Raw genomic sequence first — 27,239 nt, 5'->3', positions numbered from 1 at the left:
ATGGGAAGAAACAAAATGTGATTAAGCTACATTATGCTTCCAGAGAACTAAAGTTTGCATAACTGTACCACTGAGACCTGTAGCTGATAGAATGTACGTAAGGAAATTGTGCAGTTGCTAAACTCTACTGTAACTCTGATGAAATAGAGCCTCAGCCTTCCATATCACAAAAACAGGGAAAATAACTATGAGAGCTGATGAGTGGTCTGGAGTTTTGAAAGAATTCCATAACTTTCAATACACAAAGAGAATTATAAAGAAGGTGCCTTATCAATTGTTCTTAAAATCTGATTCATAAAAGCACCAAATTAATACCTTGATTAAAAACGCTGGTAAAACATTCCAAGCAACTTTACATCCAGCTACAGTAAAAACAAACAAAATCAAATATAACCACTTTTTTAAAATAGAGTTTTATGTATTTTGTAGCTCCTTTCTTAAATCTCCATGTTTTAGCAATGATTCTTTCACAGCTGTACTGCTGAGTTGCACATCTTTCAATTTTTAAAGCAGTGTCAAATGAAGAGCTAGTTCCTACCCACTCAAACAGCAATGATTTGTTTACATTCCAAAGAATCTTGGACTACTAAACTACTGTGTCTGCTGTTCATATTCATGACAGGACACACATCTGTCTTTTAAACAACTTCCTTTTACGTATGTTGAGTTGTATGTATACATGCATGCGTATACACATACAAGAGATCATTGTGGGGGAGAAAAAACCTCTCTACCAAGATCTACAAAGCATTAGTCTTCAGTATGTCATATCCAACATGATTTACACAACAAATGGACTTTTGTTAAACATTTTACAAGAAACAAGATTATCCAGATCAATCTGCACATTTAAAATTTTAAGTACTATCTGTGTGGGTAACTGAATGATGGGAAGTGGCAGAGTTTTAAAGGCACTTTAAAGAAACCTCACAGTACAGAAAAACCTGTTCATATTTTAGATCTGCCATTCTGAAGTCTACATTCTTCTAACCAATCCTCAGGGTTTACATTTGCTTTCTTGTGAGCAGAGTATATCTATTACACTCAGCTGAGAATATACACCACCCTGTAACCAGGTGTATGAATGTGACCTACCCTGAGAATAAAAAAAGAATACCAATGTTTTATACCAATGCTCATATCTCACCTTACAGCTGTTTTTGTTTTCTATTTGGTATGTCTAAAAATTAAAAGTGAGTTTAACAGTGTGTCCCTTCATAGCATATAGGCTCTCAGCTGAAACTCTCTGTTAGAGGAAATGCATCTTTAACCTCCCTGGGCAATATAAGCAGCAGTAACACTGATACCTCTTGGGATTCATTTTAGTTCTGCTTGTTATTCCAATAACTGAGGATTAACTCTCATCTGGTAGTGTTGTAAACATATTTGTAATGCATCTGGAGCACAAAATCCATCAAGATGGGCAAAAAGGAGACATTTGTTTCTGCTTTAACAGGAAAGCCAAACAATTGCAATGCATAATTTGGGCTTGGGAAGAATGGATTTTAGTTTTGGTCTGACTGAAGATTAGTTTAAGCACATGGAAAATGAATTACTGAGCACAGAGCCAAGTTGACTAATTGAGGTTTCTAACTAGATGATTACCTACTTAAAACTGCTTTTCAAATTTGAGTGGACGGCCACAATTACTTTAATTTTTTGGAGAGTAAGAAGAAAAAAAACCCCAGAAATTCTCTGTAAAGTATCTGTGACTTGTCATATAGTACTTACTATTTTCATATCCTCACAAGGCCTGTCACAGCACCCTAAAACCAGGATGTTCTAAATCTATAAGGAAGAAAGACATTCCTTGGGAAAGTTTCTCTGTCTTTCCTGGACAAATATTTTTCTTTTTTTACTGATTTTAAGTAGAATACTAGCAGTCTACTTTTTTAAAAAATCCTTTCCTACTTTCAGCATATCTGACCCTCCTTTCCCACAAATCCAATTCAAGACCCCCTGAACTCCTAGATATATTTAAAGATTTCTGAAGTCTTTCTTCAATTCCTTTATATGTCATATATAACAAATCTCTCAACCCTCCCATCATAAGTAATAGTCCCTTCAGCATGAAAGCAAGTTACTGTCATTATAAAAATCACCTTTTTGCAATTCTTTAGTCTGAAGGTCCACGTTTCCTTCTTCACTTCTTGCACTTTCAGGCTGTTGTGACTAAACATAAAATCAAAAGAAACAAATATTGCAGATATTTAGACAAGTGTGTCACATTCTACTCCTTTGGGTCATGATGAACATTGTCTTATCATGAACTATGAAAGTCTTCAACAGCTTTCTCATTGGTAAGGAACAGTCAGAGCTAAGTTCAACAGTATTTAGATTTGACCTTAGAGTTAACATTAGTACCAGAGATTAACTCAAAAAAGCAGATTTCAGGAATTCAGGGTGCAACACCTACTCTGAGTTCCTAATACAAGCAATGGCCTAGAAATGTTCATCTATAAAAGGAAAAACAGGATCTGCTATGTATAACGATTCAATGATCTCCCTTGAATTTGTGTTTTGGGTGAATTTTTTAGGTTTGCTTGCTTTAAATAAAAGAAGCTGCAGAGCAGCTCAAAGTTACCATTGCATAAATAATGCTATAAGGAGCTAAGTATATTAAGTCTGATCTGAACATAGTACACTCAGCTACAGTTCCACATTATGGCTATACTGACTCTAGAACCATGTTATGCTGGTGCAGCTGTCTGCAGGTGAAATTATCAATTCCCACCAGAACTGAAGCTGACTTCCTCTTTTCTGAAGTCCACCCTTTCATAGATGCTTGAACCTCTGAACCATGTTATCCCTCAAAAACTTACTCTCAGAGCTTGGCAAGACACATGAATCACTCCTGCATCTGAAGGAAGAATTAAACCATGTAGAACCCTGCCTACTATGGAACACAGCCCAGACACACAGACTCAGCTTTGGTCTTACACAAGCTATAGGTGACCATGAGCCCAAACACCCTGCATTATCCAGGCTGCCCCACTCTTCTGTGACAGCAGATAATGGGCTGTACTTATCAGGACACAACAGCAGCGAGCACAGCTCAAACTCTGCAGACTGGCCAGGAAGGGATGCAATGCAATGAACAGCAGTGTAGGTTTGTTTACCAACACTTACCAGCTCTAAGAGCTGGGGTGGTTTTTTACAAGCACTATCAAGCAACATGCACACAGTATGATTAATTATTCAGAAAACAAACTTCCATGTTTCAGTCACAGAAGAAATATGGCTGAAGGAGGGAATTATTCCTAACAAAAATAACATGGACAGCCAACAACTTAAAAGTCAGCTGCTTACAGAAAATTACAGCTCAATAATCTGAAAAATAACTCTTTCAACGTCATCCAGCTTAAATTTTTAAAGCTCCATTTTTGATGCACAAAAATCAAAAGACACAGGAAGAAACCCTAGCAAGATGTATGAATAAGCAAGAAACAGTGCAGTTAAAATTTTCTAAATAACATAAATACCTTGTCAGTTCTCAAAGTACTTTGTAGTTCTTCTGCCAACTTTGGTAAGGCTGCATTATTGCCTAATGAAAAACAAATATGTGGAAATTATCAGATTACACTATGCATTTATCTCATGCTACAGTAGAATGTTATTTCTTAGTAGTACCTCATGAATACAGCACATTAATTTAAACCCTGTGGACAAGAGAAACAATAGCCAGTCTGTTTACAGCAAACCATCTCAATAAAACCCAAACCTGGCATCTGCAAGAACACAGGTACTGTCACATTTTCCTTAAATACAAAAGACTTGGAAAATATGGGGTACCAGGATTTATCACAGCTTACTTAATAATTCTGACTTTGGCTTTTTTTTCTTGCTTGTTTATGAATTCTAACTTTGTTTTTTTCTTCCTACTTTTCCTTCAAAAAGGACCATCAGGAGCTTTTTAGACCAAATTAGAAACAGCAAACTACCTCTGTATTAATAAATGCAGAACTAAGAGTTAATACTAAGGATATATTTTGCTTTAAGTGACAATTAGATCTAAATATGTCAGCTCTAGAATCATAATCACTGAAAATGTCCAATTTTTCAGACTGAAAACTCCATAGTTCCCGTTAGCACCAGTGTGGTTTCAGAAAATCATAAAAACCCTTTCCATTTCATTTTCCAGGGGAACAACTGCATGCTTATAACATCCTAAAAACAGGCCACGGCAACAGCATAGTCATGTGACCTCTACAGCATTTTTGGAAACCTATTTAAACAGCTTTTCCAAAACAAAAAGAAATAACTACAACATGATAATTCACCAATGATGCATGTGAAGTGATTAAATTATGGTTGCAGTTCACAGACTAAGTACCACTACCATTACAAAAGCTGCATCAATGGATAACAAGAATTAAGGCAAGCACTGAGATAGGAATAGTTTACTGTGTAGCATTTTACACTGTCATGCCTCATTTGCCTCTTGTATAAACTACAAATAATATTTTTTAAGCTTACTAAACCAGCATCTCTCCTAGAAAAAATCCTAAAATCCCAAAATCTGCAGACAGGTTTCTCAACCCAAATGTCAATAAAACTGGAGAATAAAGCCAGTCTTTGAGAAACTGGACCTAAACCCACATAATAAAATGTATTTTAAATTATAGCTAAGATCGACATGAGAAGAAAAAGATTTAAAAAATAGTACTTGATCAGCATCATTCCACTTCCTGTGATATAAGCATATTTTTCTACAGTTTAAATTCTCCAAAATTCATAATGAAGTCACAACCTTGTTTTCATTACAGCATCCACACAATACATTAATTAACAAAAAAAAAAAAAAAAAAAAAAAAAAAAAGAGGCTTCAGCTACTTCAGAAGGTCAAAGAGATCCAAGGTCAAAAATAGTAGGATGTTTATTACACTGTATTTTAGGAACCAGCAACCATGCAGATTCACTTCAAATGTTAGCATAGAAAAATAGATCTGGGTATGGAGTATGATATCCTTAATGCCTTATACCATCATTTTCTATTTAAAATAGACATCTACTGCTCACTTAAAATACTTATTTAGGATAACTGGCTGATTCCTTTGTAACACAAAGCAGAACCATTTCAAGACAAAATTAAATGCAACAGAGTGAATCTGAACATGACCAATGAATAATGACCCAGAGAAAATCTGCACTCATGATTAAGGATGGCCTATCTTAACCTTCAAGATTACTTGAAGTTTCTTTCTAAAATGATGAACATATGTCAAAGAAATGCATCCTATTTCATAAAAAAACTTTTTGAATTTTGTAACACATTAATTACAAAACCCATGTGTACCATCACAATAATTACCCCTTGCAAATAACTTTATATGTTAGCTGAAGACTTTAAGTCAATGCATTTTAATATTTTTTCTGCACTCTAATATTTGTTTTCCAACACAACTCCAGTAATTGTGCTGAGTTGGTCTTCTTCACCCAGAATCACATGCTTATTTTTTTGCCACCAATTCTTAGGTGTATTAGTATCCTTTTAATAATCCTTTAATCCTTTAATATCCTAAGAAAGAAGTGAGGTATGTCTGAACAGTACAAGTTATTTCTAACTATAATGGTAAAATGCATCTGTTTATAACAACTTATAAACTGAATAATTTAAAAAAAAAAAGAGAAATCCTCACCTGAATTAAAGGCTGCATTACTTTTCTGAAAGGTAACTTCAGTGCCAGTATCATCTGTTTTGACCAAGCTGGTTTTGCCATCACTGTCATATAGCTTTTCTACATGCAACAAAGTGAGGTCCCTTTTTTTCCCTAGTCCTGCTCCTGTTAACTCACCATGGTTGGTGTTTACAGTCACTTCATTTGCAGAAACTAAGGAAAGAGCCTGAGTCTTAGGCAGGGGAGTCCTTATTTCAGAAAAGTCACTTTCTAAAAGCATGTTTGAATTTAATTTATCATTAACATTCTTTACAGCTTCACGCTCTGTCACTGCTTCTGAAACCGTACTTGAGAGTTCTGATGTAACATCCTCATGCAAAACATCTTCAGCTTGTTCATCATCCTCACCTGCCTCTGGGGAAGGACTCTCAGCAGCCTCCGTACTAATCTCCACGCAAAGGGCCTCATCTACACTCATGAGGTTCACTGCATTTTCACCTGTTTCTGTGATTTCACTGTCTACTGTGGCCTGAGATGCTGCTGATTCTGTCCTCACCCTACTCTCGTTTGTCTCACTCTCTCTACCAATAACAAGCAAAGAATTCCCACTTTTTTCTGGGCTTGTAGTTGAAAGGATGCATTCAATCTGGTCAGCAGTATTAAAAATTTCTTCACTTTTGTCTTTTACTTCTGTACTCTCAGCAGCAAGTTGACTTTCTTCTATGACTGTAAAAGTGAAGAGACTATCACATTCTTCCATTGTGCTCAGAGTGATCACTGCCTCCTCCTCCTTATGCTCTATATTTGAAGCAGAGTGTTGATCTTCATTGTCAGCCGCAACTCTTAGCACAGGAGCCCCACATTCTCCCACAAAAATCACAGAACCTTTGCTTTTCCCATCTGCATTGAAAGCAGTTAGTCCAAACTGTTCATCTACAGTTGCAGTGGTCTCCACCACCCTACATTCTTCTGATGCATTTGGAGAGAGAATGGCACCTTCATCTCCTGCTACAATGAGCTGACTTTCAGCTTGTGGTGCTGCACTGATCAGGACTATCTCACATTCTTCTGTCATGCTTGTAGTGATCATAGCAGCCTCATATCCTCCTTCTGTTTCTGAAGCAGTGAGTTTGTTTTCATCTTGCATAGCTACACTAGACATAGGAGCTTCAAAACATTCTGCTGTACTTGTAGAGATCATTAGAGTCTCATTCTTTGACTCAGTGTCTGAGATATGTTGAATCACCTCTTCTGTAACTTCACTTGACATTAGGATTACTTGTTCTTCCATGACACTTGTGGAAATCATAGCACACTCATCCTTTTCTTCCTTACCACTGGCAGTTGGGTGACTTTCATCATCACCATTATCATCTCCTCCTGTGCTGGATTCACTAGGCATGGGAACCTCATATACTTCCATATCTACGGAGACCACAGCATTCTCATTTGTATCTTCTGTTTTTACAGAGGGGAGCTGACCATCACATTCAATAGCTGCACTTGACATAGGAGCCTCAAATTCCTCCACAATACTGGTGGAGATCATAGTGCACTCATCTTTCTCCTGCTTACTGCTAGAAGTATTCACACACTCCTTAAACTCTGTAGCTGTGCTGGGCATAGGCACTGTATCTTCAGTGTCTATTAAGATCATAGAGCTTTCCCCACTTTCATTTACTCTTGCAACAGCAAATGGACCTTCTTCAGCATCTGTGGCTGAATGTAAAGCAGCATCTTCCACTGTGCTGGTAGAGATGACATCACCTTTTACTTCTCTGCCAGCAGGGGTAAGAGAAGTCTCATCTTTCTTTGGAACTGCACTACTTATAGAGGCATCAAGTTCTCTGCTGTTAAAGGAAGTCATGGCATTCTCATGTTTGTCTTCAGCACCAAACTGTGTCTTATCTTGCACTGCCATAGCACTGGTCATGGGACCCTCACATTCCTCAGCATCTGCGGGAAGCAAGGTACCTTCATGATTTCCTGTCTGTGTAGTTAAGGCACCCTCATCTGCAGCACTTGCACTGGTCACACTGCTTTCAACAATGCCTTTATCATTTTTGCAGTCTGTGCCACAATTAGCTTCTTTCTCTGCACTTGTCATGCTGTCAACAGTAAGCTTATTTGTATCTGTGCCAGCCACTCCTGACTCAGCTTCCATTTGTTCAGCAACTATGCAGATAATGGAACTTTCACCTTCTTCTGCACCTATACAAATTAGTGCACTTTCACTTTCCACTCCTGTACAAGTAGAAGCATGCTCATTTTCTTCATTTCCTCTTCCTGTACTGGTAACAATGTCCTCACCTTCTTCATCCTCTTCTTTTGAGCCTGTACTAGTCACAAAACCTTCATCATCACACAGACCTACACTGACTGTAGTGATACTGGCTTCTTCTTTTGCCCTTGTACTGTCCATTAGACTTTCACATTTTTCAGCTTCTAAACAAACTACAAATCCCTCATTGCTATCTTCTAGCCCTGCACACACTGCTGAAATTTCAGCATCATCTTCTGGGGTTATGCCTGTGCTGGTCACTGCACTTTCACCATTGACAGTATCCTCAGACTTGTCACCACTAGTTCCAGCCGTGGCACTGTTGTTTGTGACTGCTGCAATACATGCACCAGTTACAGTACTTTCTCCTTGGGTATCTGTACCAGTCACAGAGCAGATGATGAAGTTGTGACCTCTTTCTTCTGCACCTGTGCAAGTTACAGTACCTTCGTGTTCTTTTGCTTGGCCAGCTGTCACGTTGCCCCTAAACTCACCTGAACTGTCACCACTGGTTGACCCTTCACCTGTTTCTGTCCCTGCACTAGTTACAGCTCCATCACTCTCCATTTCACCTAAGCAGGACACAGAACTTGCAAATTTGCCTGTATCTACACAAGTTGAGGTCTTTTGCTTTTCTTCGGAGCCTGCACTAGTCACGGCATCATCTTTTTCTTCTGTCCCAGCACTATTCACACTGTCTTCAACTTCTACTCCACTTGGGTTCACAGAATCCTTGCCACCTTCTGCATCAACCATGCTACAGTCACCATTTTCTTCTCCTTCTGTACTGGTTAGGAAGCTTTCACTTTCTGCTAATCCTTCAGTGACAACACTGCCACCACCTTCTTCAGCTGCTGCAACAGTACAGTCACCAGTATCTGCTCCTGTAACAGAACTGCAGCCGTCACTGCGCTTTACCCACACGCCTGTTGTGAAACCTTCATCAGCTTCTATGCTTGTACAGATTACTGTCACCTCACTTTCTTCTTCTGAGCAAGTGGTAGTAGCATCACTGTCCTTTCCAGAATGTGATGAACCCTCAGCTCTTTCTCCTCCTGTACTAGATGCCATTGAAGTGCTCTCAATGATCTTTTCTGTGCTAGTTCCTATCACACTGGCCGGAGTTTTTTGTAGGCTGCTGTACAATGAACTAAGTTTACTACTTCCTGCACTAGTACCTACAGCATTACTTCCATTTTTGTCTTCCATGCCAACCACATCAGTCCCGTCTTGCCCATTAGCTATAACAGAGCCTTTGAAACCTTCCTCAGGAACCCCTTCAGGCACTGCAACAGAGGAAGACTGGATCATATCATCAGTGTCATGCGCCTTGCTGTTTTCTACACTATCCACTACTGTGCTTCTTTCTCCCTTTGTGGAATGATCTATATTCAAGCACTCTCTTCCTTTTCTTCTTAGGGGAAGTTCTTTTGATGTTACATCTCCATGATCTTCAGTTTTATCAGACATCAAGTTTTCCTCTTTTCTTTTTAACTCCCTATCTTGAGAACTTTCTGACTTTGCTGTTTCATTGTAATCTTCTCGCCTAGATAAACCAGCTGTAGTGCCTTCCATTGCCTGTTCATCAGGCTGGGACACCTCATTAACTTTTCCCATACTGTTTGCCATGATGGTGACGTCACCACCAACCTTCATGACAGAACTCGGCACTGCACTCTCTTGCTCCATGTATACAACCTGTGCTGCATCATTATTCAAAAGGAAAGCATCTTTCAATAAGGAAGTCCCATCTGAATTGTGGCATTCTTTAGACATGGTACCTAAAGAATCTGTAAAATCCGAGCTATCCGTATTCATGGATTTTGCATCAGCAGCACCTTCTCTTGAAGAATTAATTGCTAAAGGAACATCATCTGAATTAGAATTTATCACAGTTTTTAAATTCTTTGGTCTTCTGCTATCTTTTGAAGCCTGATCCTTACTGGACACATTCTTTACAGTTCTACCACTTGTTTCATACACAGCACTAGTTTTATAAGTCACTTGTTTACTGGGTCCTTGAGCCATGGAAGGTTTTTTGGACAAAGGGTCTAAGGCACCAACTTGTTTATTAGAACTTTCTTCTTGTTCAACAGTTTTTTCACAGGCCTCAGGATCTACCAAGCTGTGTTTTAACGCCTTATTTGAAGTAGAACGAGATCCTTTTTGTTTTACTGCACACTTGGCATCTGTGGCTTGGAGAGAGTTTTGAATGTTTTTTCGATCAATGTTAGATGCTTCCTGTGCTTTTGTTTTTTTCAAATCAAGTTCCATCAGCTCTTCCTCATGACCAGCATGCAAGTCATCATTATTCATAGTTGCCTTTTGAGGGGCTGGAACCTGGCTGCTTTCACTTGTGCTAGCTGATTGTTTTTCCTCCTTAAGTAAATCTTGGTTTGATATACTGCCTTTTCTGTTTTCACAGGATACCTTCTTGCTTTTTTTATCCACTGCCATTGTGACATTAGATAATCTTTCATGCCCACTATCCATTTCTTTAGTATCTTTATCTTCCAATTTGGTGCTCTCTTCCTTCTTCTTTATTTCCTTATTGCTGTGTTTTAAGTTTCTGCTTTTATGACCTTCAGCAGAGAATCTTCTTTCTAGTTTGGAATTACTTAAATCTTTCTCACCTCGGTGTTTCTCTTTTACAGTCCCTTTTTCTCCAGAATGTAGCTTAACTCTGTGACTTAAGTCTTTTTGTGATCCCTGAGTTGACTGTGAGCCACTTGCAAGCTGAAACTCAGCACCACTCTCCTCCAAACCTTTATCTTCATTCCTGGATTTGTGCTGTTTATCTGAATCATTGTCTTCCAGGCTCTTATCCTTGTCTAGTTTCTGTCCAGTATCTTGTTTTGTTAATTCCTGTAATTCTGTTTCAGATGCTTTGAACTGTTTACTATGACTCTTTGACTTGGACTTTAACAAAATCTTGTCCTCTGCAAGGCTCTTAGATCTTCGTCTATCTTTATGAACACCATCTTCAAGTTTTACATTACTATCAGAGTTAGTTGATTCTATTTCACGTTTATCTTCTGAGTAGCTTTCACTCCTTCTGTGTGATGCTGAACCAGGCTGCTTTGAGGCACTTAGGGAATCCTTCTGTGGCTTAGAATCACTCAAGGATCTCTTGGTCTTGCATTCTGCTCTTGGTTTGTCTGTTGAGAGATGTCTGTCTTTTTTGTTTTCTTTCTGCAGCAATTCTTCAGCTTTTAAGGTTGACTCAGAAGAGTTTTTTCCATCTTTTCCTGTTACTGATACTTTCCGTTCACTTCGGTGTTTACTTTTTCTTTCACATTTGTCATCTGAGGAAACCTTTATTTGTTGATTATGTTTCTGGCCACCATCCTCTCCTTTCAAACTTCGCTCAAATGAATGAAGTTCAACATCTTCACCTGACTTGTGAATACCATCTCCTTTATATTTGTGCTTTAATGAAAGTTTATCTTCTAAAGCAGCTTTTTCCTTTTCATTTTTATCTCTGTAAGACTTGGCTTCTTTTTTGGCAGAATTTCTCATATGTTGAATTTCTGTGTCAGTATCTCTTTTGGGGTGTTTTTCATTCTTAGAAATGGATTTCTGCTTCTGTGGTTCTTCAGTATTGACTTCTCCTTTATCCAGCTGTTTTTTTAGATCCCTTGTTTCGCTGTCCTGCTGAGCTCCTTCAGCCTGAAGAGAAGTGGAGGTTTTTCTTTTATGTTCTTTTTCTGCTCTAAAATCACTTTTGCTTTCCTCAGCTGAATGCCCGCATTCTGAAAGTCTTCTAAGCTGTTTAGAGATTTCATTTCTTCCATGATTGTGCTTCAATTCTTTGGAAGAATTTTTTTCACAAGTCTACAAAAGAGATTTTTAAAATATATGTAAGTACATATTACACAGTTCCTTCACTTCTATGCCTGAATAAAACCGGCAACCACAAATTCTTAAAAAAAACCACCACTACACTAGGGAATGAACTTAACATTGTGATAAAAATCATCTAAAATACAGTCAGTCAGGAAATTATAACTGGCATTTTCATTTCAGCTATCTGCTGTAGTGGAAAAATCTAAAGCAGAAGTCATCCTTAAGCTGTCCATTATCTCTTCTTCATAAGCTAGTTTTTCTAAAATGACTTTAAAAGGGTTTTGAATAGGCAATCACAATTTCAAGTACTTTGTAAGCTACTTTAAATAGCTATTATGCATCTGGTAAAACAAAACTGTAACTAAAAATCCAAAACTAAACAACACACTAAAAGCTAAAAAAGATACATACAGACTTCTACTTAAACTTCCACTCCCACCTTTTTTAATTTAAACAATGTTATTCATAAAATTCTCGCCGTAAGTACTTTTTTCTTTTTTTTTTGGAGCACAGTCAGTTTTTCTTTAACTTTCCAGTGAGAAGTTTAAACAGATCAAGCTCAAGTCTTTACATACAAAATGCTCTTTTTAAAAACCCAGCATGCTTCACAGATTAGGGTTCAAACTGTATCTCAGGTACCACTACGACATGCATCAGCACTGAATCACAGACCATATTTCAGTGGGCATTAGAATTCAGAAAACATTACTACAGTGATGTCAGATCACTAATACAACTGAAAGGAACAGGCAGGGAAAAACTTATGAGTGAGAAAGAATGCAATTACATGCAGTTTGGTGTGGACATATGAGAACAGTATCAGAATTAAAAAGAAGATCATAAGATTTATACTTAAGAGACACCTACCTCATTTATCTTTTGCATGTCTTTAGAATCTTCTTCAGATGGCTCATTTTTCTTTCTGCAGCTATCTTCAGCATGCCTGAAACAGGTATTTGGACAAATTAACAAAGAACAATTGGTCCCAGGCTAACATTACCTTGAAAACTTTCTGCTTTCAAAGCTGAATGCAAGACTGAAACGCCCACTAAAAATACAGAAACAGAATATGACCACCAAACTTCTGACTAAACAATTCGCCCAGGCTTTTTCTCTTGTAAAATTATATATATCAGCTTCAAAAATACTGTGAATACCAGTGCTTTTAAGCAGTATTAGTATGACATTAATACTATTGCTGTCCCTGTAAAATGGGTAGGAGTTTTCCTTGTCCCATTTTTATCTACATGTAGACAGTTGTGTAGACAGGTATGTATCTACACACAGTATCTATTGAAAGATGTAGGCAACTTGACTTGCCTATTAGGTGCACAAACATGTAAAAGCTCTCCATTCTCAAGTCTTTGTTACACTATGTGATAAAAACACTGCTACTGAGTTTGAGCTGCAATACATTTAATCAGCTTTAACTTTTCTGCCTGAATTTCATGTTCATTAGTAACAATATTCTGCAAATATTTTAACAGAAAACTGTTTAAATGGATAAGGCTACGTACAAAGTTGGAAAGAACCTTTCCAATCTGCAAAAATGAATATTAAAAACATTGAGCAAACACATAAATACCTTGAATCTCTTTTTCTTTTTCTGCTCAGGGCCACTTTTTTTTCCAAAAATTTCTGTTCTTTAAGCACATCCTTAATGCTAGTACCAGCAGTTTTTGACTCTAGACTTTTTGATGAAGGTTCTTCTAATTGCAAGCCACTTTTTCCTAAAATAATACACAAATGATGAGATACACTGACATCATTATATTAGTGTTTCAGCTATAAACATGACAAAGCAGTACAGACAGTACTAAGAAGTAGCAGAGAACAGCAGTTAGGTGTTAATAGAGCTTAAGCAGTGCAATGGATATAGGAAAAAGTGAGGAAGAAATTCTGTGTCAATATTTCACATTATAATTTTTTCTGTTACATCACTGTTGAGACGTTGGGTTATTAAGGGAAGGAAGCAATTACAGACCTATATGGCTACTATTCAAATCTGAATGCTTTATTCTGTTTAGAGTAAGCAAGAGAAGGGTGGTGTGGGCTACTCACAGCTTTTCTTCTCATACCTTTAGCATTCTGATTTCCAGTTTTTAGAGATTTTGTCTTTTCTGCAGCCTTCTGTTTACGTTTTTCTTCAAGTCTCTCTCTGTTAATTCGTCTTCTAAGGAGTCTCTCTTCTTTTTCTTTGGCCTAGAGATACAAAACCAAGGAAAACAATTTATTATTAGGTCAAAGAGCATTCTTTGACTATAAATATATGTCTAAACCCCATAGAAAACAGAAAACGGTAGCTTATGGCGAACTAAAACATAATTACACCTTAGAAATCACTTCAAAGTTAGTGGAGTCCTCTAACATTTTTGTGAAGTTAAATTAGCTGAGTTCTAGAATTTCCTTGCTGCTTAACACTAAAGATGGAAGCTATGCAACCTTCTCAAAAAATGCATGTTTATTTGTATATATATATACAATATATACATAACATATTTATTATGTGTATAACTATAAAAGTATACATCTGGCCAACAGAGAAAATCTAGAAGAACTGCTGCTCCCTCTTCTCTGTGCTGGCCCTTCTGCCACAGAACAGTGTGTACATGCTTAAAACTCTGTTTCCATTCTCAGTGGCTGCAGACTTGCTACAAACTACTGATTTCAAGGTCAGCAAGGACTACATTTGTAAACAGTTGGGGTAATGAAGTAGTCTTCAGTACTCAACATGAGCCTGATCTACTAAAAACCCCACTGAAGGAAAGCTGCAGGTAGATACAGGCTACTTTTTTCATCCAAATTGTTGCTGCATTTTGGGGGAAAGGGAAGAAAAATGTCATTGTTTTCACTGATAGAAGCCTTCAAACAATAACCAGCACAACAGACTGCTGTGAGAGCAGATCACGCCACACCAATGGAAACCTGAAGAAAGGGCAGCTGTCGTACAAAGGGAAAAAAAACCCAGAAGGCAGAAGAAACTGAAGACTCTCACTTGCACAAACCACCACCAAACCAGGAGTGGAATTTCTGCTCTGAAAAGTTTTGGGGCCAGAAGATGAGCAGTACCAAGCCCTCACTTACAATGGACTGACGGCGCTGCTCCACAGTTCGTTCGTCGTCAGAATCGCTGAAGTATTTGGAGTACAGGAAAGGCTTGCGGACGTAGGCATGACGAACAGGCTTGGCTTTGCCATCGCTCAGCTCATTCCCATGGGGCTTTGTCTTACTTTGACTGCTTTTCTCCTCTTCATCTACAGGAAGGTTGGAGAGTGTAGACATATATTGATACATTAGGGCAGTGCTTTCATCATAACTTTCGAGAAGACAAAGCCACTCAAAATGTATCAACAATTATTTACTCTAAAAGCATAAACAGTTTAAAAAAATTAAACCCTTTCAGCATCAAAATATCACTAGATTCTGAAAAAAAAATCAAAAGTGCATTGATGTGTTTGTGTACGCCATTCAGCCAAAAAATTACATGACACAAAACTTGGTAATAAACCAGGACACAAAAACTAGGCTTACCCTTTTTGCCTGTAATCCCACTGCCCCTTTACATACAGTATTTAGTAGCTAGCTATGCATGAGAAGTCAATATAATTTCTGCTATGTATTAAATTATAATTCTCCCCACATCAAAAATATTGGTACAGTATTTGAGTACATAAAAACTAGCTGGTTTACTGAAATACATACACAAAACACACTGTTAGTTACATATATTTAAGTACTAATCAAATAAAAATAAATAAATCTATTTCAATTTTGTCAGGATTTACTAGAAATAGTGCAATACTGTACAAATTATTTTTTATTCCTGAAACATACTTAAGGCTTGCTTTCATTTCATAAATACTTAGTCATAACTGAACACAATCTGTCATGTTTCAAAGGTAAGATGAAAGCCAGAGAATACACAAGTGATTCAGTGCTTCTAAATTATATTTTTAGAGCAGAAAAGGTAAGATGTGAGCATACTAGAGAGAACTCATTCAGGTACTGAGGAATCCTGCATTATAAAGTGGAAAGTTTTAACTGCAGAAATCACAATCTGAAGTCTGTACTAGACAGGGAGAACACAAAAAGGCAACGCAGTCAAAATGAAACGACTTGGTGTTTCTGAACTTTTAAAGCTACATCCATTCCTGTGCTTTCTACTGTGGCCAAGTTCCTGAATCTTAAAGCTCCAAACCAAATCTGATCTACAAAGCCAGCTAAAACCACTACCCTGGGATCATAAAGCACTCCAGTGTTATACCAAGTTCATGGCAGCAGGAGGGAAAAAAACCTCACAGAACAGTGACATTCATCATTGAGGGCTTCTGTCATCTATGTAATACTGGTGCATAAAAATATTCTTATTTAGAACATACCAAACTATATTATACGAATACAAATATTCAAAATATCCACTACTCATCTTTTGCAACTGCACAAATACTATCCAGTTCACATTCAAAGTCTCTCTCATAGGTAGGTACAATATTGCAAACTCTCAGATTTATGACTCGGTACACTCAACAAACGCATTACATACTCCTTATTGCCAGTTAACAATGTAATTATTTTATCACCTGATGTGATCTCCCCCTCTTCAGTACTGTCAGAAATTACAGGCTCCTCTTCGCTTTCCTCTTCAAAGGAAGACAGGTCACTGGTATGGACAGAGCTGACCGTGATGTCACTGAGTACATCCATATCTGAATCTATTAACATATTTTCTTGCAAAGGAAAAAGTAAAAACAAAGAGCTGTAAGGCAGTATACTGACTTTGTGAAACTTTTCCTACCAAAACATCGATATTGTCAGTGAGAACAAAACTACATTAAGAATTAGAAGTAAGAAAACAAAATTATAACACCATAATGAAATATGGCTAACTCTGGTTTATTAAAAAAAATAAATATCACTCTGAGGTAGAACTATAAATTTTAAATGAGCACTGAAACTGTTGAGAGAACTTGCCAGATTAAGATAACCCATCACACACCTGAGGAAACAAAGGCCTTCTGACCCCTAATTCAGGTACCTCAGTTAAGAGAGATGGATCAAGTCCATTTTTCACTAGCAAACCAGTTTGCTAGCGGAAAACTTACGTTCCAAATATACTGATTCAAGTCCTGAATAAACTTAAAGACCTTACTCCTTATGCATATTTTGAGAAAGAGCATTGCCCACACCATACCTTCTTTAGTGCTTTCAGCAGTTTTATGTTTATTGCTATTTTTTTCTGAAACTAACTGTTTCATTGGTTCCGACTCTTTTGCTTGCTTTTCTTCTTTTGACTTCATAGTATCATCGCTTTTCTTTGAATGATCAGACTTCTTGTCAGGCTTTTCCTTCTTTTCTTTTCTTCTTTCACTGCTCTCTGATTTCTTGTCAGATTTATCCAATAATTTACTCTTTATATCTTCACTTTCCTGTTGAATATCTTTACTTGTAAAAGTCAAAGTATTAGCATCCCTTGCTGAATTTTTCATTTCTTCACTTTGGCAGGAAAGCTCATTTAAATCTTCAGATTTTGCATGTGTGTCACCCCCTTCTCCAGAAAGGTCACAAATTGCTTTCTCTCTGTCTGGCAAGTCCTCAGCATTTCTCTCTTTTTCAGTGCTACCATCCACACTCTGCTGAGATGAAAGTTTTTTTGCAGCTTTATCATTGTTCTTGGGATTTGAGGTCTCTGTTGAAGCCCTGGCAGCACTTGCTTCTTGGTTAAGAGAAGTTATTGTTTCCAAAATTGACATTGCATCACTAGCTACATTAGCACTTGGAGTTGTAGAAGAGACACCTTGAATAGTAAGAAAGAACAGAGTTTTACTTAAGCCTAGTTTTCATAATTCTGTTCAGATAGAAGGCTAAACAAGTGAAAAGAAACAGAATAAGCACTCTCTACAAAATATGTACAGTTAACTAAAATATTTGACTAATTTTTGCCTTAAGAGATTTTGGTTAAGAAAAAGAACTGAACAAAAAAAATCTCAAAGATGTTGTCTTCCTGCAGCAAGCAAATTAAGAGATTAATTTTGCTTTGCACCACTGTTCCTGAGGTCTGCCTAGAGAAACTGAGGATTGTCAATGGAAAACACATCTGAACACAGCCCTTGTTCACCTTTACCAAATCCTAAGTAGGGTGATGACTCTGAATAAAATATGTACATATAGAACATACAATATGCATATACTGCAGGAGAAGAGTGGTAGCTCACACTTCTAGCATCTCCATAAATGGCATGGAAAATTGACTCAGCATACTGACTATGTAACAACAGGACTATCACAAATACCTTATCACTTTTCCATCATTTTAGAACCAGCTCTAAAGATGGAGTTAACTGGACTAGCACTAAGAACTGCAGCTGGCTTGTTAACTCATTTTAAAGAAAATGGGCCTCAGGGGAAAAAGGCTTGGATTTAAATAAAGGTTACAAACAGATGGATGGCTGTGGAGATCTTAGAACAGGAAAGAACAGACAATTACCTGCAGGAGTGTTTAGAAGTTGATACAGGTAATATTAGGACCTTAGCCATCCAAATTTTATGGCACACAGCAACTGCAAAGAGAACTGTCTCTTAAGTAATTTCTTCCATCTCTACTGGCAGACAAAAAGTTGCATCATCCTTCCCTTACAGCTATGTCTTATCTGATTCTATAACACTGAGACCAACTTTTCTCCCCACAGTAAACTGATCCCTCAATCACAAACAGAAGTGAAAGAGTGACATAGTCCTAACAGCATGACATCTCTTTTGCTTTCTACCTTTATACCTAGAGTAAGAGACAACTATTCTGGCATGCTGCCTGAAGCTTGCTAATACTGACACTAACACAGTTATGGTAGCAGACAATCTAGTCCATGATTCTGCTCTCTCAAATCCCATTCTTTTGTTAATAGACTGCTCAGAGAAATGGTAGAATACCTTGTACAGTAACAGAAGCATCTGCTTTCTCCTCACTTGGAGATGTACTGGGTCCTGCCTCCTCTTTGTGATTCAATGTTGCTAAAAATTCATGGACAGCTTTTTCCACCTGAGGTCTGAATGTGTGGTTGATCTTTGGGTCCACAACCTGAGAAATAATTCTGTCAATTCCCGATTCCAACATTCCAGACCTGGAACAAAGTTACATGAATTAGCATGAAGAATTAGTTTTCAAGAATGTATTAATGAAATATGACCATTTAGACGTGCTCCAATGAAGCATCAATGTTTTCTGAACGTTCCCACAGTTATGAATTTATGTGCCTTACCTGTAAGAAAAAATGTGCTAGAGAAACAGAACAATCAAAGCACATGGAATTAATACAAGCAACCTGTTGTTACACCATTAGTGGTTACACTTACAAGTGTTATCTAACTGCAAAAAACATATTTTGGAAAAATATTCAGAAGAAACCTTGTATTATCAATCATCATATCAGAAAAGAGATGAATTATAGAAGGCATGTGGCATAAATAACTACTAAACCACTCATCACTATTCTAAGCTACTTTCTGCCCAGTAAAAGGTGGCAAGTTCTGCAGCTTTATAGAACACACTTAATCTTCAGTAAAATAAAATAGAAAACCCACAGCTTATGCCTTTAGACCCCTGTAGTTTTTTGTTGGCCATACCTCTTGTCCTCATTGCTTCTTTAACAAGAAAGAATAACTGCTCCCCCTGCTACAAACCAAACATTCCTCAGTACAAGTTATCAATGGTACCACCATAACACAACTGATTAAGTTTGCTCCCAAACAGACTAATTGGTTTGACCCAAATTAATGGCCAAATATACGGTACTTCGAAGAAATTTCCTAATGTTTCTTGTGAGTCTAAGATTTGAGAAGAAAGACTGGAGAAACTTTAATGAAATAATGTAATATTAGGTTAAAGTGTCTCACATAATTTTAATATAACAGCAGTTCTTAAAACCTCTTCTCTGTCCAACTAGATTTAAATCCATTTTTCTATTTTGTGACTTTAGCTTTATACTCTGCAGAGTTTAGTTTACAAAATGCTGCTTCTTAGCTCTAAAAATAATAATTGCAACTTTATTAATATCTCCCTTAAAAGAAAAAGTAAAGGTAGCCTTTAGCTATGGGGTTATATCTCAAGACAAAATCAAGGTTTCCACCCCTGCATAAACCTGGACCAGATCAAAAAGAATCTGCAGTCCAATTCTGACTAATATTGATGGCGACTTACTGCCTCAAATAACAGCACATTTTAAATACTGAGAGGGGAAAACAACCCAGCTTCTTTAGAAGTTTCTTTGAAGAAAGAAGCCCATTTTACACTGACCCACAGCCTTTATCACCTATCACAGTACACAAGCATGTTCAGAGAAATCCCAGAGCTGTCACTTACTTGAGAACCTGCTGTCTAATGTTATTTCTCAGCTGGTTCTTGTTGAGATGAGGACTCCAGGTATGAGTGGCCAAATGATTGGAAACAAAGTTGTCAACGCGCTGTCTCAAATTCTGGTAGGCAGGCTGGAAAGCAACAGCAGAGAGGTTGGACTGGAAGGATCGTCTAAGTGGATGGCTCTCCTCCCGGAGACCAGGCTGGTACAGCTGGAGCCCTGTCGGACCCGCCGGTGCCCTGCAGGCGCAGCCGCTGTCCTGCGGCCATGGCAGCGCGTTAAACGCTGCCCCGCCAGACCCTGCGCGAACCGGGTGCTGTGACCGTGCGCGCACGGCCGGCCGCGCTGCCGCCGAACGCGGCGCTCCGGCTTCGCCCCGCGGCTGCGAGCGCAGCGGGGCCCGGCGGCCGCTCCGCTCCGCTCCGCCGAGCGCGCTGCCCGGGCCGGGCCCGTCCCGTCCCTGACCCGCCACAGCCCGGAGCGCTGGGACCCCCCCGAGCCGCCGGTCCCGCCCGCCCGCACCTTGGTGTCCACGTCGGCCAAGCAGTCGCGGCGGAACTGGTCGAAGAGCCCCTGGCTCTTGAGGTGGTTAACGATCATGGAGACCAGCTCGGGCTCGGCCGTGCCGCCCCCCGCACCGGCCCCGGCCCCCGGCAGCGGCGGCGGCTGCTGAGGGGGCGGCGGCGGGGGCGGCGGGGGCTGGGGGTTGGTGGCCATGGGGGCGGCGGGGCGGCGGCTGCTGCCGGCGGTGCCGGCCGGGCCCCGGGACGGGGCTGCTCAGCGAGCAGCGGCGGCGCTGACCCCGGAAGCGGAAGGGGACGGCGGGAGGAAGCGGCGCGCGGCGCGGGGGGGGCGGAGGCGCCGCCGCCGACAGCGGCGCCATCGGCGCGGGACGGGCACTGGCGGGGCCGGGCGCAGCCGCCGCGGGCCCTGCACAGGGGCGGAGGGGGCGGAGCCGCTCGCGGCCCCCGGGCCGGTGCGGCCCAGATCCGCCGGGCCGAGGGGGGAAAGCAGCGGCCGCGACGGCGCTCGGCCCCCGCCCGCCGCGCCCACGTTCCCCTGCGCGGCGCGGCCGCCGCCGGGCGCTGCGGGCACCGCGGGCGCGCCCCTCTGCCCGGCCGCCCTGCGCCGCTGCTGCGCTCCCGGCGGCGACCCGCGGCCCCGCCCTGCGGCCCGCCCCTTCCTGCGCCCGCCGCCATCACGGTGCGGGCGGCGCCGCGCGCTTCCTCCCTCAGGCGCGGGGCGGGGCCGGCGCGGGGCGGGGCCGCGCGGGGTCACCGGCAACGGGTCGGGATCGGGATCAGGATCAGGATCGGGATGGGGATGGGGATCGGGATCGGGATCAGGATCAGGATCGGGCGGGCGCCGTCGCGACGGCCGTGGCCTGCTCCTGGCTGATAACGGGCGCTGCCTCCCCTCCCGCCCCGTCCGGCCTCATGGGCTGCTGCCGCCGCACCCCTGGAGGAGGCGTCTGGAAGATGATAATTAAATTATTTGAATTTAACCTTGCCAGCTTTACATATCAGTGCATTGTCATGTGCTCTTTTAAAAGAAATGTTTTCAACCCATATCTTGTTAGCCGTTTCTTTTCATGTGTCAGCGTTACGGTCATAACTGTCCAATGTGCTGAGGCAAGGACGATTCAGATTATCTATTAGAAAACAAACTTTCCACTGTTTGGTGGTCAGGCATGGCAGTGGGTTGCCCAGTGAAGTGGTGGAGTCACCATCCCTGGAGTTATTTGAGGTGTCTGGACCTGGTGCTGTGTGATAAAATTTAATCTGTAGCCCCTGCTATATATGTTTACAAACTGGTTTTGACTACAGCTGCTTTTGTGTTCTCTTTTAGGACAGTCTGATTTTTAAATATTCTTTTACATATATTTAATACAAGAAGTCTCAGCAAGTTTCCTAATATCTTCTAAGTAAAGCACATAACAGATGCAGTTCCAGCGGCAGTTCCTAATCTTCAAGGAATATTTAAATTGCAAAGGAGATACTAGGGTATGAGACAAACAGAAACGAGATATATATGATATTGTGGGAACAAATTATTACATGGCTGCAGGCTGGACAAATGCATGAAAGTACAAGTCACAAAATTCAGGAAAGGTGCTTGTGACCCAGAATGTGGGTGCTCTGTGGGATGCTGGGGACTGGGAAAGTGTTTTTTTCTCTTTCTAGCTCTAGGTTTGCTTTTTGTCCCTGAATATGAGATTGACTCTTAAGGTTGGGCAGACCCATTTCAGCCATTGCTGTCATGTCAGCAAGCCACGCAACTTGTCTCAGATTTTGTCTCATTTTTGACTAACTGGGGCCATGAACGGCATGATTATGCCACACCTGAAGCAGAAATTCTGTCCCTTAATAGGAATAAAATACTCTGATGTACTTGGAAATGCTGTTATTAGTAGTAGCATAAGTAAAAATAAAGCACTGGCAAAAGCTTACTCTTTCTTTTTTAGACAATATTGCAGAAATCTTATTCTATGGATGCCTACTGTCTCGGTTTGGATTGGGCTTGCCAATTTTAATATACTCATTTTTTCTTGGAGATAGGATTTAAGAGCAAAAACAAGGCAGGTCTAAAACTTAAAAGAGTACGAAGAAGAAATTTATTAATAACACAGAGAAAATAAAAAATTCGGAATAAGATTTCCAGATCACTCCCTCTTCCCCCCCACCTTCCATATTTCTTAGCAACAACATGCAGAGAACACTTCAGTCATTCACTAAATAATCATTTCAGTTCACTAGAGAGAAAAGCTCTTTCTTAGTTTAGCCATAGGGTTTGCCTTCACTTTCATAATTTGCATCCGCCTGGGAAAATCTGCAAATCGTGGAACTCCTCCCATCCTCACAGTCCTTCCAGAGCTGTGTTATGGGTCATGTAAAAAAACTCCTGGGGTATTACTTGTAAGGCCAAGCTGTTTAAAGGCAAAAAGTCCCCATCATTTTTTTTTCCATCAAATGTCTCTGTTCATTTCTCCAGTCTCCAGAACAGAGACCCCCATTCCATTGGGGCAAAGGATCTTTCTTGTCAAGCACTTCAACCCCCCGCCCCCGCCAAGTAGTTCTCCACAATTTGTAGTCCAGTCCCCCGTAGCTTACAAAAAAGGTTATTTTCAGCCAGTATTTTCATGGCATCTCCTCAGTCTCTTCCCATCTGGAAGCTTGGCTCCCACTTCTCTTTCCCCTGGCCATCAGGGCCCCCTGGTGAAAACAGGGCTGGGGGTCCTTGGTGGCTCCCCCATCCCTGCCCAGCCGACCTTACCTCTCTGGAGGCTGCAAGACAAAAAAAAAAAAAAAAAAAAAAAAATCGAGTTTCATGTTACCAATGTGATTCATGAAGTTAATTAACTTTTTAATTGGTTACCCAGGCTGTCAATCATTAAATCAGCCCTCCGTTTGGTCCCAGGAACTCACAGAGGAAGATGTTATAGAGGAGACAGGCCCCGTGTGTCTGTGTGCACTGTGCTCCTCCTCTCAGGAGACTTTTCATGCAAAACCAGCTCACCTACCACAGGCATCAAATTCAGAGTGGCCAACATGCCCAACTGATTCTATGAGTATTCATAGACTTAAACTCTCTTGAGCTCAGTTCATGCCATAATTGATAAAACAGTAACTGAACTTGACAGGTTAGTTGATGTTTTCTGGCTTTTGTTTTTCAGTGAAACACTGTGTAGGTTTTTCCTCAAAAACTTTGTTCATGCTATGTATGCTGATAATGAATCTGAATTTATGAAGTATCTGAAATCCAGGTGACAGCTGGGTTAAGAAGTAAAACAGAAAATAGAAGTCCTCTTTGCATGGGAGTCAAGGATTAATCTGAGCAAGTTTGGTCATGATAGGAGATGCCCTTCCTCTGTGATGAACTCTGTTGCAAAATTCGATGCTCTCAAAGAAAAAGTATTGCTGTCAGTATTGAGGTTACAAAGGTGACACTCCTCTTTAAACTCTGTAGTCTTTTATAGACAAGGGTATAGAGAAAGGGGAGCTCTTTAGTAACATTTTGAGTTTTCTAGTAAAAATTAAGACTTCTCACTGGTAATAACTGAAATGCCTGAGCAGATTCCTGGTTAGGAAAAGCTCTAAAGTTGCCCAACATCAACAAGAGATCTGTCCTGGATGAATTGCTCACTTCTTCCTCTACATGTGTGTTAACATGTCTGTGCCTTGCACCATCTGTGTTATGGCTGTGGCTCCATTCTCTGGGGTTTATTATGTTTTAGTGTGTAGCTTATTGATATGCTGTTTATTATGGCACAATAAACCCCAGAACTGTGGATGCTGAATTGATTTGTGGTATGAATGTGCATTGCCTGATGCATATTTCATTTTTGTTTCTCCCTGTGCATAAACAGTATACTTATATTGTCTGTAGCTGGAGAAAGCCTCAGATTTTCTGGTGCTTACTGTTATGGGATTTTTCTAAAAAAGGCAAAATTATTTTGCCTAGGAGCAGCACTAGTAATCACAATCCAGTCCACTCTGTTTTGGAGCAGCAGAGAAATGGTGCCAGCATTGCAGAGGTTTTATGCTTCATCAATAACAGCATATGTGGCTTCAGCTAAGCTGCAGCATGAAATGCTGTAGTTGCAAGACCAAAATGTAGCCAAGGCACGGACTGTATCTTCAGCTGTGATGTGACTGGAGTGATGTCTGTATCCTTTCATGGGAATAGTTGCAGTAGATAAAATGTAATTGGACTGCCATAAATGGAAGATGTGATTCTGTCATCCTTTATTTTGGTATGTAAGTAAGAACATTTGGATAAACTGTTGTTTAATAGTGCATGCTTGAAGCGCTCTTTCTGGCTTCGTAACCATGTTTCCTTTCAGGTGTCAGTAAGTGTTTTTATTTGTTCAAACAGATATCTACATGTAATTACATGTACTGCAGGGCCAACACCGGCCCCCCCCCAGTAGTGCTGCCCCCTTTTGGATGAAATCGGTACTGCAGCCCTTTTGCTTGTGCTGACCCCTTGTGGACAAAACCTGTACTACGGCTTCCGCCAGTACTGCTGCCCACTTGTGGATAAAACTGGTACTGCAGCCCTTGTCAGAATTGCTGTCCTCTTGTGGACAAAACTGTTACTGCACCCCACCAGCAGTGCTGCCACCTTGTGGACCAAACTGGTACTGCAGGCCCCTCCCTGCACTAGTGCTGCTCCCTTGTGGACAAAACCAGCACTGCACCTTTCCCAAGTTTGCTGCCCCCTTGTGGACAAAGCCGATTCTGCACCCACCCTGAGTAGTGCTGCCCCCATGTGGACAAAACCAGTACTGCACCCCCCCCGAAAAGTTCTGGCCCCTTGTGGGCAAAACAGTTACTGCAGCCCTTCTCAGAAGTGCTGCCCCCTTGTGGACAAAACCAGTGCTGCACAGCACCCAGTAGTGCTGCCCCTTTGTAGACAAAAATCAGTGCTGCACCCACCCCAGTAGTGCTGCCCCCTTGTGGGCAAAACCGGTGCTGCACCTGCCCCAAGTCCTGCTGCCCGCTTGTGGACAAAAGCAGGAATGCACCCTCTCACCCAGTACTGCTGCCTCCTTGAATACAAATCTGGTACTGCAGCCCCTCCAGTAAAGCTGCCCTGTTGTGGAAAAAACTGGTACTGCAACCCTGCCCCAGTAATGCTGCCCCTTTGTGGACAAAACCAGTACTGTAGCCCCCCCACCAGTAGTGCTGTCCCCTTGTTTATAAAACAGGTACTGTAGGTCCCTTAGTCATGCTACGGAGTTGTGGATAATAATGGCACTGCTGGTCATTCCAGTACTGCTGCCTGCTCCTGGAAAAAATGGTACTGAAGCCACCCCCTGCAGTAGTGCTGCTCCCTTTTGGACAAATCTGGTACTGCTGCCCCCTCGTTCACCCAACCTGGTGCTGCAGCCCCCCCTATAGTGCTGTTCAGCTGTGGACAACCCGGTTCTTCCCAAGAATGTCTAACTTTTATATATCTTTTAAAAATATATTTTACATTTTTTTAACCGACAAGAAGTCTTAGCAAGTTTCCTGATATCTTGTAAATAAGGTAGACAGCAAATGTAGTTTCGGCTGCTGTTCCTAAACTTCAAGCAATATTTAAATTGCACAGGAAATTCCAAGAGATGAGACAAACAGAAACGAGATATTCCTGGTTTGAAGGACAGGTGTCTGCCGATAAAGGCAGAAGTTTTTCTTTGAAATAGAGACTAACCCCCAGCAGAGATATATATGATATTATGGGAAGAAATTATTACATGGCTGCAGGCTGGACAAACACATAGAAGTACAAGTCACAAAATTCAGGAAAGGTGCCCTTGGCCCAGAATGTGGGTGCTCTGTGGGCTGCTGGGGACTCGGAAAGCGTTTTTTTCTCTTTCTATCTCTAGGTTTGCTTTTTGTCCCTGAATATGAGATCGACTCTTAAGGTTGGGCAGACCCATTTCAGCCATTGCTGTCATGTCAGCAAGCCACGCAACTTGTGATTTCAGATTTTTTTTTTTGTCTCAGGTTTTGTCTCATTTTTGACTAACTGGGGCCATAAACGGCATGATTATGCCACACCTGAAGCAGAAATTCTGTCCCTTAATAGGAATAAAATACTCTGATGTACTTGGAAATGCTGTTATTAGTAGTAGCATAAGTAAAAATAAAGCACTGGCAAAAGCTTGCTCTTTCTTTTTTAGACAAAAATGCAGAAATCTTATTCCATGGATGCCTGCCACAGGCATCAAATTCAGAGTGGCCAACATGCCCAACTGATTCTATGAGTGTTCATAGACTTAAACTCTCTTGAGTTCAGTTCATACCATAATTGATAAAAGCAGTAACTGAACTTGACAGGTTAGTTGATGTTTTCTGGCTTTTATTTTGTGTAGTTTATTCCTCAAAAACTTTGTTCATGCTATGTATGCTGATAATGAATCTGAATTTATGAAGTATCTGAAATCCAGGTGACAGCTGGGTTAAGAAAGTAAAACAGAAAATAGAAGTCCTCTTTGCATGGGAGTCAAGGATTAATCTGAGCAAGTTTGGTCGTGATAGGAGATGCCCTTCCTCTGTGATGAACTCTGTTGCAAAATTCGATGCTCTCAAAGAAAAAGTATTGCTGTCAGTATTGAGGTTACAAAGGTGACGCTCCTCTTTAAACTCTGTAGTCTTT

General features: G+C 40.6%; 1 protein-coding gene across 2 annotated transcripts in view; it reads right to left on the bottom strand.

The window, feature by feature from the left end:
- The window catches only part of BOD1L1 (biorientation of chromosomes in cell division 1 like 1), a 35,540-nt gene extending 14,638 nt beyond the window's left edge, over window positions 1-20,902 (bottom strand). For both annotated transcript variants that reach the window (XR_008840308.1, XM_056489456.1), the window contains exons 1-12: window positions 20,616-20,902; window positions 20,099-20,223; window positions 18,670-18,860; window positions 16,937-17,539; window positions 16,326-16,472; window positions 14,830-14,999; window positions 13,824-13,947; window positions 13,331-13,475; window positions 12,613-12,688; window positions 5,640-11,733; window positions 3,483-3,544; window positions 2,103-2,172 (exon numbers count right to left, since the gene is read on the bottom strand). Coding sequence is in view for 1 of the 2 variants with exons in the window: in XM_056489456.1 (XP_056345431.1) it covers window positions 2,103-2,172; window positions 3,483-3,544; window positions 5,640-11,733; window positions 12,613-12,688; window positions 13,331-13,475; window positions 13,824-13,947; window positions 14,830-14,999; window positions 16,326-16,472; window positions 16,937-17,539; window positions 18,670-18,860; window positions 20,099-20,223; window positions 20,616-20,810 (8,002 nt within the window). In the remaining variant the exon portion in view is untranslated. The remainder of the gene's footprint in view (window positions 1-2,102; window positions 2,173-3,482; window positions 3,545-5,639; window positions 11,734-12,612; window positions 12,689-13,330; window positions 13,476-13,823; window positions 13,948-14,829; window positions 15,000-16,325; window positions 16,473-16,936; window positions 17,540-18,669; window positions 18,861-20,098; window positions 20,224-20,615) is intronic.
- Window positions 20,903-27,239: the final 6,337 nt, after the last annotated feature.

This window comes from Oenanthe melanoleuca, chromosome 4, assembly GCF_029582105.1.
Source record: "Oenanthe melanoleuca isolate GR-GAL-2019-014 chromosome 4, OMel1.0, whole genome shotgun sequence".
Classification (NCBI taxonomy): Eukaryota; Metazoa; Chordata; class Aves; order Passeriformes; family Muscicapidae; genus Oenanthe; species Oenanthe melanoleuca.
The sequence above is the reverse complement of the archived record's forward strand: the minus strand, read 5'-3'. Positions and strand labels throughout refer to the sequence as shown.